Source organism: Sinocyclocheilus anshuiensis, unplaced genomic scaffold (assembly GCF_001515605.1).
Source record: "Sinocyclocheilus anshuiensis isolate Anshui unplaced genomic scaffold, SAMN03320099.WGS_v1.1 scaffold502, whole genome shotgun sequence".
In the NCBI taxonomy this organism is placed as follows: Eukaryota; Metazoa; Chordata; class Actinopteri; order Cypriniformes; family Cyprinidae; genus Sinocyclocheilus; species Sinocyclocheilus anshuiensis.
In genome coordinates, this window is record NW_015544194.1 from 1,383,938 (window position 1) to 1,398,100 (window position 14,163).

General features: G+C 39.1%; 1 protein-coding gene across 1 annotated transcript in view; it reads left to right on the forward strand.

The window, feature by feature from the left end:
- The window catches only part of LOC107696606 (neural-cadherin), a 303,591-nt gene that overhangs the window by 271,160 nt on the left and 18,268 nt on the right, over positions 1–14,163 (forward strand). Inside the window, exons 23-27 of the mRNA XM_016497044.1 lie at positions 2,769–2,896; positions 5,416–5,543; positions 5,928–6,051; positions 10,382–10,562; positions 11,112–11,278. Of these exons, the coding sequence (XP_016352530.1) occupies positions 2,769–2,896; positions 5,416–5,543; positions 5,928–6,051; positions 10,382–10,562; positions 11,112–11,278 (728 nt within the window). The remainder of the gene's footprint in view (positions 1–2,768; positions 2,897–5,415; positions 5,544–5,927; positions 6,052–10,381; positions 10,563–11,111; positions 11,279–14,163) is intronic.

Sequence of the window (14,163 nt, forward strand, 5' to 3'; positions counted from 1 at the left end):
AATTATAAACGCAACATTTTTGTTTTTGCCCCCATTTTTCATGAGCTGAACTCCAAGATCTAAGACTTTTTCTATGTACACAACAGGCCTATTTCTCTCAAATATTGTTCACAATTCTGTCTAAATCTGTGTTAGTGAGCACTTCTTCTTTGCCGAGATAATCCATCCACCTCACGGGTGTGGCATATCAAGATGCTGATTATACAGCATGATTATTGCACAGGTGTGTCTTAGGCTGGCCACAATAAAAGGCCACTCTAAAATGTGCAGTTTTACTGTATTGGGGGGTCCGAAAACCAGTCAGTATCTGGTGTGACCATCATTTGCCTCACGCATTGCAACACATCTCCTTCGCATAGAGTTGATCAGGTTGTTGATTGTGGCCTGTGGAATGTTGGTCCACTCCTCTTCAATGGCTGTGCGAAGTTGCTGGATATTGGCAGGAACTGGAACACGCTGTCGTATACGCCGATCCAGAGCATCCCAAACATGCTCAATGGGTGACATGTCCGGTGAGTTTGCTGGCCATGCAAGAACTGGGATGTTTTCAGCTTCCAGGAATTGTGTACAGATCCTTGCAACATGGGGCCGTGCATTATCATGCTGCAACATGAGGTGATGGTCGTGAATGAATGGCACAACAATGGGCCTCAGGATCTCGTCACGGTATCTCTGTGCATTCAAAATGCCATCAATAAAATGCACCTGTGTTCGTTGTCCATAACATACGCCTGCCCATACCATAACCCCACCGCCACCATGGGCCACTCGATCCACAACTTTGACATCAGCAAACCGCTCACCCACACGATGCCATACACGCTGTCTGCCATCTGCCCTGTACAGTGAAAACCGGGATTCATCCGTGAAGAGAACACCTCTCCAAAGTGCCAGACGCCATCGAATGTGAGCATTTGCCCACTCAAGTCGGTTACGACGACGAACTGCAGTCAGGTCGAGACCCCGATGAGGACGACGAGCATGCAGATGAGCTTCCCTGAGACGGTTTCTGACAGTTTGTGCAGAAATTCTTTGGTTATGCAAACCGATTGTTGCAGCAGCTGTCCGGGTGGCTAGTCTCAGACGATCTTGGAGGTGAAGATGCTGGATGTGGAGGTCCTGGGCTGGTGTGGTTACACGTGGTCTGCGGTTGTGAGGCCGGTTGGATGTACTGCCAAATTCTCTGAAACGCCTTTGGAGACGGCTTATGGTAGAGAAATTAACATTCAATTCACGGGCAACAGCTCTGGTGGACATTCCTGCAGTCAGCATGCCAATTGCACGCTCCCTCAAAAGTTGCGACATCTGTGGCATTGTGCTGTGTGATAAAACTGCACAATTTAGAGTGGCCTTTTATTGTGGCCAGCCTAAGGCACACCTGTGCAATAATCATGCTGTCTAATCAGCATCTTGATATGCCACACATGTGAGGTGGATGGATTATCTCGGCAAAGGAGAAGTGCTCACTAACACAGACTTAGACAGATTTGTGAACAATATTTGAGAGAAATAGGCCTTTTGTGTACATAGAAAAAGTCTTAGATCTTTGAGTTCAGCTCATGAAAAATGGGGGCAAAAATAAAAGTGTTGCTTTTATAATTTTGTTCAGTGTATATACACACACACTGTGTGACTGAAATATGTACTTAGCTAACACCTGCAAAGTGCAGAGCAATATTATTAACCAGTACTTCTGAGCGATTATTTCCACCATTGCTCTATTTGTGTCTCAGCATGTGCACACCAAACATCCCCCTCAACAGAGACAGCGAGACAAAGTCCCTCAGCACTCATGAGCCGCTTGGATGGGTTAAAACGGGAGGATGATGGAAGGCATTCACTACCCAGAGCATTCTGTGCAAGAAATAATAGGAGAAATAGAGTGACAGCAAGAATAAAGCACAGATGGATGGCATAAATCAGCCAGTTTTAATGACGGTGTGAAGGAATTAGCCAGGACAATCTGCCTGGAGAGTCAGTCATTTGATTTGAGCTAATGAAGTGGGTACATGTGTTTTGAGAAGCATCTAGTGTTGCTAAATTACAGTAGAAAGAAAACACTGTGCCCAGCGAAAGTTCACTTTCACGGTCAGCAGACTGTGAGCGCCAAACAGTGCGACATAGCCGAATCGAGAGGAAGCACGTGTTATTTACAGAAATGACAAAAGTGCAGCATCAAAGGGAGAAATCGAGAGGATGACAAATAAGAAAATAGAGGGAGAATTTGAAGACATATTGGAAAAGCGGATTGGTGAAACACAAGACAGATATGTCGGCCAAAGTGAAGGCTTATTTAACAGCAAAGACCCTGCTGACAAATGTGAAATTAGTTGGAGGCGTTTCTTCCCGTATGCTCAGACTCACAGTCAGACTATACCAAGCTTAAGGGAGTCTTCCTGGCTTCATTAATTTTTAATTTGCCAATCGACTAACTCAGACAAAAAGAAGAACTTTCTCTAATATGTTTTTCCTATTATGCCAGAGGATGATATAATCGTAATTGAGGCAGGCTCTGCAGTGCTTACTTGACCCTGTAATGTGAAACAAAGGGGTAGTTTATGTGATACATTTGTTAGTCAAAAACCTGCTGTTGGTTGAGCTTATATAATGCTTTCAATAGGTAGTTTTTCGACAGTGTACATGCTCAAGGTTGAGTCTTTATAACCATCCTCCACTCCTTCATAGTTCTGTGTCCGTGTTTTAACTGTCCACATATCTACCCTTTCTTCTCATCTCTCTCTCTGTCTGTCGCTGTCCTTCTCTCTCAGAACTGATCGACGGCACCCCCACCCTGAAAATTAACCACGGCTCGGGTACATTGGTCCTGCAGTTGCCGGGCAACGTGAACGTAGCGGATAGACTGTGGCACAGACTGGACGTGAGGAGCAACAGCAAAGTAAGTGTTCACCGTTAGCAAGCGACTGACTGCTGAGCCCAGCCATCTTCCTCCAATAATACACCTCAGCACTTTTGTACAAGTCAAAGTCTTACTTATCTCTTCTGAAATCATCCAAAAGGGACAGTGGAACTGTGGTGACAACTGTTAGTCAGGGTTTACTCGATCCCAGACATTGTTTAGTGTGCTAATTTGTATTCAGTGTTGCCAGGACTGTTTTAGATTCAGCAGCTACTCTGTTGCTGCTAGGCTCTGTAGTAGCACTGGCATGTAGTCTTGCCGTGGTGCAATTTGCCTTAGGGTCAGTCTGAAATTGCTTGAAATTATAACGCTTATTGTTCAATACAAACAGGATGCAAGCGTCCTGCTGGGTGTGAAGGGAACATTGCAGGTTGGAGCTTTTAGCATCTTGACATGCTATGTGTTTAATATTACCACGCCTGAGGGTTTAGCCTCTACAGAGAGTGGAGAAAGAGGGTGAAGTGTGAGGAAAGACAACACCTTTTTTTGTTTGTTGCTTCTTCCAGCATTGAAGATCTCAGAGAGAAAGAGCTCTTGACTTGTGTTTCTGTATAAGCGGACATCTAAGGCTGGAATACACTTAATGGCTTTTGCCCTGATTTACTGAAAGTCAGAACCAGTCTACAGATATTGATCTGTCGTAGTTGACGGATTTCACAGAAAATCAGGTAGTGTATGATTGGAACAGAATCTGATTTTTTTAGTTTCAGGATATCAAAGATTTTTATTATTTTGAGCCAATTTTAGGCTTTACGCTTTAAAAAATGTATGAAAACATGGTAAAATTAATCCATATTAATCAAGCAGTTTAGAGACATGGTTGCTTTATATGATGAACAGATTTCATTTAGGATTTTATGCACACATAAACATTGATCAACACACATGCAGAGCATATCAAATATGGTCAGTGTATGAGAATAAACCTCATTGGATCTCACATCAAGCAATCACATTTGAGCTCCAGAAGACTTGGGTTAGAAGTTTGGGACAACATGAGGATGAGTAAATGATAACAGCATTTTCATTTTGAGTGAAATATCCTTGTATCCATGTTCTGCATACGTCTGTCTGTGTATGTGTATATACACTCTAAAAAAATACTGGGTTAAATATATATATTTTTTTAACCCAAATGCTGGGTTCAGCCTTTTGGGTCATTTTATTAGGTTATTTTTAATATTTTATTATTTTTACCCAACTGTGCCAAACTGGTTAAAACTGGATACATCTATCAATGGTCATTTTGTGTTCTGTCCTGAGAGAACTTGACTGATAGGAAACTTCCTGAATGAAATTAAGGTTTGTATTACATTGTATTCCGTTCAAATTATTACTGTACAAATAGGAAAACGTCTGTAGTCTCACATTTTTACTTTTTTGTTTAAATGTATGTTGCAGCTGACATCTGCTTGGAACACTATCCTTCTACAAACACTGCATCCACTGGATCTACAAATGTGCGACCAGGGCTAAACACAATGCGACTTTGCTGTTATATGTAACAAAGTTTCTGTGCGCTCCACTGACTAAAATAGGAGCGATATTGATCCTGTGCTCTAGCGACGCAACTGTGGCCGCATTATGCGTTTGACAGGTTGAAACTTAAATGTCTGACAGACCAGATGGCATGAGGTAAAGCTGTTTTTGATGTAACTTATCAAACATGAATATATAAGATTGTCATTTATGAACTGTAACAGCCCACTGATAGCAGTTTTCTTCCCACAGATTCCTATTGGCTGCTTTTGCTGCTCCTGTCCCATCTTAAATAGTTTACTGAATGGTTACTGAGTATTTTATGATTGTAAAAGACTGAATTGCCATTGAATAAAAAATATTGTATATAAACTGTTCAGATTTTAGAGTACATTTTTATTATTTAAAATGAAAAATCATTCAATAGGTTAACTGACCCAACACTATGTCAAAAAAACAACCAAAAAGGGTTGCATTAAAAAAAGCATTTTTTTAGAGTAACAAACCTCATCTTTGTATGAGGTCTCAGTGACCCAAGGACGAAGCTTGAACTATGTACCTAAAATTGACGTATCTGGATGATACTTAGGACTTTTTTGAAAATATTACATTATTTCTGTTTAGTGTATCGGAGCACCCAGACACATGAATCAGTCCAATGAATTTTTACATTCCATATTTTCCAATACACACTCTACCTCTTCTACCAATTTATTTATTTTATTCTATTTTTCAGCAGTGTTTTTGATGAGGTCAAATTGAACCCAAACAGAAATAACATTAGCAGAATGGATACCAGTCACGTTTCTGAGAATGTTATGAGATACAGCTTCAATAATATGCAGCAACAAGGTTTTGACCAGAGGAATATATTACATGGATCAGAAGGGGAAATAAGAGGTTTATTTAAAAAGTACTACATTAAATGGTCTCAGACCATGATGTTTAATATGCTCCCAATCAATGGTGTTTCATGGAAGTCAAATGTTCAAGAAGTTTCACCCACGTTTCTTCTTCAGGAGGTTCGTTTTACACTTGACCGCTGCGCAGGAGCCACTATCATGGAGATGGAGGGAGTGGGCAGCTGGCTAACTACTGAAGACCACACTTCCTGTGAAGTTACTGGCATCACACCAAATATGGACAAGTAAATCACTTCATTTATTTCTCTTTTCACACCAATGCATTATTGTTTAAAGTGTTAAAAAATATGGCCCTGATGGACCATTAAAATTTGAGTGCTAAAGAAATCATTCTTCCGCCTTGATAGCAGGTCACAGAGAACAAGTCAATGAAACAATCATTACATACTCTTTCTCACTCTACATATGAGCCTCATGCCAGTTACTGACTCGATAATGTCTTGAAACATTTACAATTACACAAATGTCTCAATCTAAAAGGTCAAATTAATTATCAGAGTTAATCTCTAGTGAAAAATGACCTCTCCATAGCATACAGCACATTATTAACTCATGTGGTAGAGAAGCAAAAGTGGCTAGGGTAACAACATCCTCTGATGCGATTTCAGGCATCTGAACATGACACAGGTGCTTCAGCTAGGAGGAGTGAATGAGAACCTGCCATATATCTACCCTCAACTACAACACAAGCACTTTACTGGCTGTATCCGAAACCTCATTGTGGACAGCAAGGTGAGGAAATGCATGCATATCAGTATAAACAGAGATGAATCTTTGATAGAGTGAGGGAAGACGAAAACAGTGATAGAGTGAGGGAAGAAGAAAAGATAAAGAAGCTTTATTATGCACATCACAATTATGACTTTGACTGGTGTACGAGAGTTTTTCTCTCTGGTTGTTCTTGGTCTGGAGGTGACAAAAGCCTATTTTATGAATTCATCAATGCTGATAACAGTTGTGCTTCTTAAACTTCTTGTGGAAACCATGCTTAATTTTTTCAGGATTCTTGACGATGAACAGAAAGTTCAAAATAACGGTATTTTATGCTGTCCCTTTTTAGATGAGCAAAGACAGAAGGAAAAAAAAAAAGAAAACATGTCATGACTTTTTAGGGTTGTGTCCACTGTCAGTTTTGAGTGTTTTTTGTAACAAATGTGACCCGTGCTGGCAAAATGAGTTGGAATGCTTACACGCAAAAAACTGAAAAATATTGATTTTCATCGAATTTGAGTTTGTTCACAAAAATTAGTTCATTAAGCCCTCGACTAGTGATCCCAATGCTCCAAATATTAATTAAACACAATTATCTTTATTTGTACTTTTTCTGAGGGGAGTACCTTTTCTCTGCTCCCTTCTCGCCCGCATAAAAGGTGCTTCTGGCAGTGTGCAATCCAGATAAATATACATATACAGTATACACAGAATTACATTTTTTAAGTATTCACGCAAACATAATCTGTTATCTCTTAAGTGAACATTTGGGGAAATGTTGGGGAAAAACATCTGATGTGTAACATTATATTAGATCCGTGCATTATAGTAGGTCTTGATATAGGCCGTCTGTTGCATTAATGTTAATCTAACAATAAAAGAAAAGAGGAATCACTCACTGCTCTTGATTGAACTGCTTTTGTAGTTTAATTATCAGTGTATTTGTAACACACTAAAGGGAGTTTTACATTTGATTATTAGTTTTACTTACTTGAATGCCTTTGTTTAGATGTTGAATGAAAAAGGTAATGCATTCTTTGCTTTTCTTATATTTGTTCTACTGTTTTTTGTTTTTTTTTGCATCTGTTTTTATAATAACAAAGATAAAATAACATTTATAATATCTATAATAACAAAGATAAAAAAATACATATATTGTGGTTATTAATATAGTAATTATTATGAAGAAAAGAACTGGAGGAAAAGATAAAATGTTGCTAGGAGATTTTGCTTTGGAACATTCAGAAAACTTTAACTTGATTTTTCTCAAAATTGAGTTTGCTGACTCTATCAACTTCAAACAGGTGTAGCTCAGTAATTTTTCGTCCGATTCCAACAAATCATACATCATTTTGAAGGTCTTTTAATTGACAATGTGAAAATAGAAATAACTCATTTTTGAAAATTTGCTCATTGTGACTCATTTTGCCAGCACTACTCACAAATATACCAGCCATAGATATTGCTAATACATGTCCCAGCGTAGTTCTGTCAGTATATGTACTTTTAACTATTTAGCTGCTAAAAGAGATTTGATTATAAGCTGTGTACTGCCTAGTTCACACTTTCTCTTTCCAAGAAGTGTTATTTGAAGTGAGGTATAATCGACCGTGCCACTGGCCATAGTCTTAAGCCGATCTGTGATCTCACTCCACGTTATGTCAAGGTTTGTTACAGTGGGTGACTGTTTGTTTCTCATTTTAACATCATGACTCAGTTGAAGGTTCTTGAGTCTAAAACACTTAACCAGTGGTCGCCAGACACAAAGAAACAGCACAGAAGTGTTCACTTAGGCTACTGTGGCTTGCCTGGAAAGCAGGTCATAGACTGTTAGAGGAGGAAGGACAGAGGTAGAATTGCTATTTTAGACTCTCTTCTGCCCACTTTCTTTTCTCAAATAGTTTACTTCCTCTTGCTCTCTCCCTGTTGTTGACCTGTAAGAATTCTGAGTAGGCTTTTTTGGTGGCAAATACACAGTGTTATGGGGTGCATGGCAACGTGGTTTTAAGATTTGAGGATATTATGCCATTTACTGAGCCAATTTGGGAGGTACATGCAGGGAACTACAGTATGTTACTTAAAAGGTCACACAGGTTTGCTTGAGCCGTGAAATCATACAAGAGAAAGTACAGTCCTTCATTAAAACCAGACTTAAGCAAGAGAATAAACCGAACTCTTAACCTTACAGTGAAAAGACAGACCTTTCAGAGGTGTACACAAAAAAAACCCCACAGCAAATTACTATGAAATAACTATGAAAAAGCAATAACTATGAAAAAGTCACTCTAGTGTCACACTTCTCGGGAGGCAAGGAACGAGGAAACACGGAGATAACTTCAATTCACAGTCTTTAATGATCACACGGGGAACGTAGGAGACACTGGAACACAAGGAATGACGTTTGAGGACCGACAAACACTAACTGAAAGGACTGGGGCTTTTAAACACTGGGTGATTGGGAAAACACAGGTGCAAGGAATGACTAATTAAAGGGCACACAGCACACCTGGGGAGGGAAAACACAACACAAAGAGTCCAGGGGCGTGACACTAGTACAAGAAAATCAAGTTGTATTTCTCACCAAACGATACTAATGGTCACAATGAAAGTTTTACAAAATGTTCCTTATTACAACATCATAGGTGCCACTGCTTCAAAATAGACTTTCTTCACCCTTCACTTCTTCACCTGTCCCTTAGTCTGACCGTTGGGGCGCCACAGATGCTCTGTGATATTATGCAATGATATTATTACGCAGTGCCTGAAAATAGGCTAACTTCCGTCAACATAACCAACGTGACCACCTGCTTGCACAGGGAGTGTGCTGGGGACTATTTTCAGGTGCTGGGTAATATCATTGCGCCTGCTGCACCCATGGTACGGCAGCAAAGTTCCTCGATTATTATGCCGGAATAAGAGTATAGTTCCTAGCCATATCGGCCTAGAAAATCGCAAATTTTCATTTTCCTTCGGTTTTAGTACACGATGTAACTACAGAAGAGTCAAGTTTTAAATAGGAAAAATAGAAGAACTATTTGGTCAATTTTGAGCGAGATGCAAACGGTCAGACCAGATTCAATGATCTATGCTAAGCTACAGCTAAAAGTGCTACCACCAGACCCGGAGATCGGCTGAAAACGGTAAAACTCAACTGTTTAACTCTAGGGGAGTTGGAAAATGAGCCTATTTTCAAAAATAGTGGAGTGTTCCTTTAAGCTTATCAAATCTGCCTTCATTTAATTAAAAATGCAGTAAAAACAGTATTGTGAAATATGATTACAAATTAAAACAACTCTTTTCAGTCACACTTTATTTTAAGGTCCAATTCTTGCTATTAACAAACTAATAGTTAGTAAGGTAGTTGTTAAGTTCAGGTATTGGGTAGGATTAGGGATGTAGAATATGGTCATGCAGAATATGTTCTTTATAAGTACTAATAAACAGCCAATATGTTAATAATAGGAATGCTAATAAACAGCTAGTTAATAGTGATGATTGGTCCCTCAATATACTAAAGTGTTACCCTGTTTTCTATTGTAATATATTTAAACAACAACGACAACAACAACTGTCATTATTCAGAAATATAATATTGCTGAATTTCACTATTGACAAGTGGCTTTATTGTAAATTGTCTGTATTTATTGTTCTCTCTGTGTTATTAATGTCGTCCGATGGCCAGGTCACGTGTGGGAAGTGTTAGAGGTTCAATGTTTCCAAACTGTGGCTCAGGAGACACTGTATTTGACTTCTTCCTTTGTTAGGAAATAAATGACAATAAACCAACCTGTCTAATGTGAAATAATAGTGACAAACAGCAGTTCAGTGGAATTAATGCAGCCCCTTTGCTTATTTAACTGTGCTGGTAAATCAGCCGTGCTATCTGTCTGTACAAGGTGCAACCGGTTCCCGCACAGGGTCAAACTCATGCTGCAACCACTTCAAAAACACGTCATTGGGAAGAGTGGGCATGAATAAATGGGAGTTATCAGATGAAAGGAAAAATTGATCTAATGTGGTGCGTGGTTTTTCTGTTGTGAAGAGAATTTAAGGCCTCAAGGTTTCCCCATTCTGTTAATACAGAGCACTACAGGCCAGCTTTTTTAAGTGGCTGTGGCCTGCACAGCATGGCAATATTCATTATGGCAGGCTGGATTAAAAGTGAATGCACAAATAAGATAAAACGTTCTTTCTCTTTTCATCTCATCTTTTCAAGGCCTCCCAGTTTGGCCTATCCTGACCATTATTTTCTGCCTTATTTATACTAGCTTATTCTCTTTTTTTTCCCTGCTGCTCTCAGTGTTTTCGTGACTTCTGTTAGTGTGTAACTCTCACTTTGATTCTCTCTCAGTTTTATGACCTCGGTTCACCAGCTGACTCCTCTGGCAGTGCTCCGGGATGTCTGATGACGGACAATAGCTGTGTGAACATGGGTTTTCCTTCCTGCGGGACCCGGGGGCGCTGCCATGGAGAGTGGGGTTCCTTCAGCTGTCAGTGCATACCTGGGTACAGCGGGCATCAGTGTGAAAAGGGTAATTACTCAGCAGTTGTCCCAAAGTTTTCAAGCCATGTCTGTTTCCACAAGTGGAATGTGAGAAAGACTGAGTCATCAAGGATAAAGCAGATAAGAAGTCATTGCTAAAGTGAATGACTGAATGGATGTGAAAACTGTGTGTGTGCGTGTGTGTGCGTATGTGCGTGTGTGTCCGTGCGTGTGCGTGCGTGTGTGTGTGTGTGTGTGTGTGTGCGTGTGCGCGTGCGCGTGCGCGTATGCGTATGCGTATGCGTATGCGTGTGTGTGTGTGTGTGTGTGTGTGTGTGTGTGTGTGTGTGAAGGCTTTTCAGTGGGGCAGCAAATATCTTTGAATTGCTCTGTGTAGGAGGGATAGTGTTAGCACCCAGGCAGGATTTTCACACACACCGAATCTTGGCACAAATCGCATTCAGAAGTGTTGTGAATTTGTAGAGCTTCTTTATGTAACACGACTGGAACATCCTGTGATATTCTCCCAGGGCGTTTTTCACTGTTTATGCATCCTTTTTTAAGGACCGCATCTGAAGAACACATTTGTGTTTCACAGAGGTCCCGGAGTATTCATTTGATGGAAGGAGTCACATACACTTTCAGCTGGCCTTCACGCTCCCGGCCAGACACACGCAGGTTCAGGTCCTGGTCCGGACACGCAAACATAGCAGCTCTATCCTCAGCCTGCTGTCTAAAGAACAGAATGAATATCTCAAACTGGAGGTTAGTGCTCTTGAAACGTCTCTCTTTTTCTCTCTCATGCTTTTCACTTCCCTTGAATATAGCAAATGCATTATCAAGGTTTTCTTTCTGCTGAAGGTGTATTATTATCATGTTCTTTTTTAAAATAAATGTTCTTTTCCAAAGATTCTCATATTCTGCTTTAAAAAACAAACAGTACAAAAACCTTACCAATCCCCAAAACTTTTTATGGTAAAGTGTGTTGAAATGAATATTTCTAATGTATTATTACTGTTAGTCCATGATGCATATTAAATATGTGACCCGTGCTGGCAAAATGAGTCGGAATGTGCACAGTCTAATTCTGAGCTACAGGCCAAAAAAAGTGAAACATGTCGAATTTGAGGTTTTCACAAAAATGATTTCATTAAGCCCTTGTCAAGCGATCCCAATTCTCCAAATAATAGTAGTATCTTTATTTGTACATTTTCTGAGAGGAGCATTCCGCCAGCGCTCTATCCCAATAAATATACACATATACACAGAATTACGGTATTTAAGTGTTCAAGCAAACATAAACTGTTATGTCTTAAGTGAATATTTGGGGAATTGTTGGGGAAAAACATCGGATGTGTAACATTATATTAGATCCGTGCATTACACTACATCTTAATATTGGTTGTCTGTCACATTAATGTTAATCAAACCATAAAAGAAAAGAGGGAATAACTCGCTACTCTTGATTGAACTGATTTTGTAGTTTTAATAATTTATTTGTAATGAACACACTTAAGTGAATTTTACATTTTAGTGTTTGTTTTTTCTTATTCGAATGCTTCTGTTTAGATGTAAAATTTAAAAAGTAATACACTATAGGCTACACTTGTTTCTTTCTTATATTTGTTATTTTTTTGCATTGGTTCTTATTTATAACAACAAAGATAAAATAAAAAAATAGCTATATTGTGATTATTAATCTAGTAATGATTATTTAGAAAAGAAGTGGGGGAAAAGATGTAATGTTCCTGGGTGATTTTGCTTTGGAACCTTCAGAAAACTTTAAATCAGGTTTTCTCTAAATTTACTTTGCTGACTTCATCAACGACAAACAGGTGTAGCTTTGTCCGATTCCAACAAATCATACATAATTTTGAATGTCTTTTAATAGAGAATGTAAAAATAAAAATAACTCATTTTTTAAAATTTGCTCATTGTGACTCATTTTGCCAGCACAGGTCACATATTGTTAACAATTTAAAACCATATTGTTATATTGTACATATAACCATATTTTTGTTTGTTTAATTAAGTCTCAAGCTCACCAAGACTGCATTTATTTGATTAAAAATAAATCTAATACAAATATAGATTAATACAATAAAAAACTGTTTTCTATTTTAATATAGCAACAGCCATTACTCCAGTCTTCAGTGTCACATGATCCTTCATAAATTGTTCTAATGTGCAGATTTGTTGCTCAAGAAACATTTTCTTTTATTATGATCATCAAAAATTTTGAAAATGGTTGTGCTTTCTTTTGATGAATTGACAGCTCAAACTTTTGAACGCATGCTGCTTATACATTTTTTGACATTTCAAGTTGTATAAATTAACATTAATGTAATATGAAAAAAGATGAATTAACTTTGAACAATATTATATTTATAAATGAACATTAACTTGGCTATTATACCAGAAATATTGAGCACCCTGCCAACACCCTCTGAAGTGATTTTTTGTAATGAATGTTTTAAATGTCTCCTCTGTTTCCCTACAAATTTATGCCCATGAAATGTCCTTACAACAAATGAGCAATGTCGACCGCCGGCATATAAAGATTATTTGTTCTTGATGTGCTCTGTAATAGCAGCCCATCTGCCAGACCCCGCGAACGTTGTTGCAACAGCGGTGCAATGTGAGAATTTGAATGGAGCAACGAGTTTGTGTTTAATCATAGAGGCATTAGTATGCGTCTCCCGATTTGGCTGATACACTTGCAGAATGCATACCATCTACCCTCTCACTCCAAGGCTGTCTCATTTTTTCAAGTTTTTTTTTTTTCTTCTCTCAACACCTGCTTTAAGATGATGCAGTCGGATTGCTGATTGCTGCTTTGTTTCTCTCCCTCTCCCTCTCGCTCCTCTCCTTTTCCTCTGTCTCTCTATCTCTCCCATGTAAATCGTGGGTGATTTATCTGTGGCATGAATTAGACATGTCTGTGAGACAGGCTAGAAGACATTTTATATCCCCTAAAGTGGCAGGCTTCAGATTTCATTACCTGCTTATATTGTGATTCTTGCAAGGCTTCGCAGCGGTGCAGGAACTGATGTTGCCTTTGTGCCATGTGCGAAAGATTAAAACTTAATCTCCTGCTGTGCTCCTCTCAATTACCTTAGCAATAATGCTAATTGATGTGATGTGCCAATACCCATTTAGCATTGCCTGTTGTGTCTGATTATGATGCATCATCTCACTTAGACATTTTCAGCAAGGTGTTCTTATCATCAGCGGATGAGGAGGAAATGATAGTTTGATCATCTAATTTCTTCTCAAGAGACTTAGCCACAGGTCCATTAGCGGCAGCGGAATATCAATGTACTGTAGTCTGTGTTTTTTTCTTTGAATTCAAGGAATTCTCACTCAGAACTTGTTTAGAGCTTACTGACAGGTGTATTGAGTTGGTTTTATCTGGTAATATTAACCATGACATTGGAAAACAACCCTATGAGCAGCCCAGATAGATGCTGCTTTTAAAATATTGTAATGGGGTGAAGAATCACACGACAAGTAATCTCCATCAATACCCTGGAGGGTGGATTTATTGGGGTGCTGGGTGATAGTGAGAAAGGTCTAGGTAGGTGCTCCGGTGCCGTGAGTGCTCTCTTCCGTCTTCCCAGTGCAGAGGGTCCGTGCAGTGCTCCTGTGGG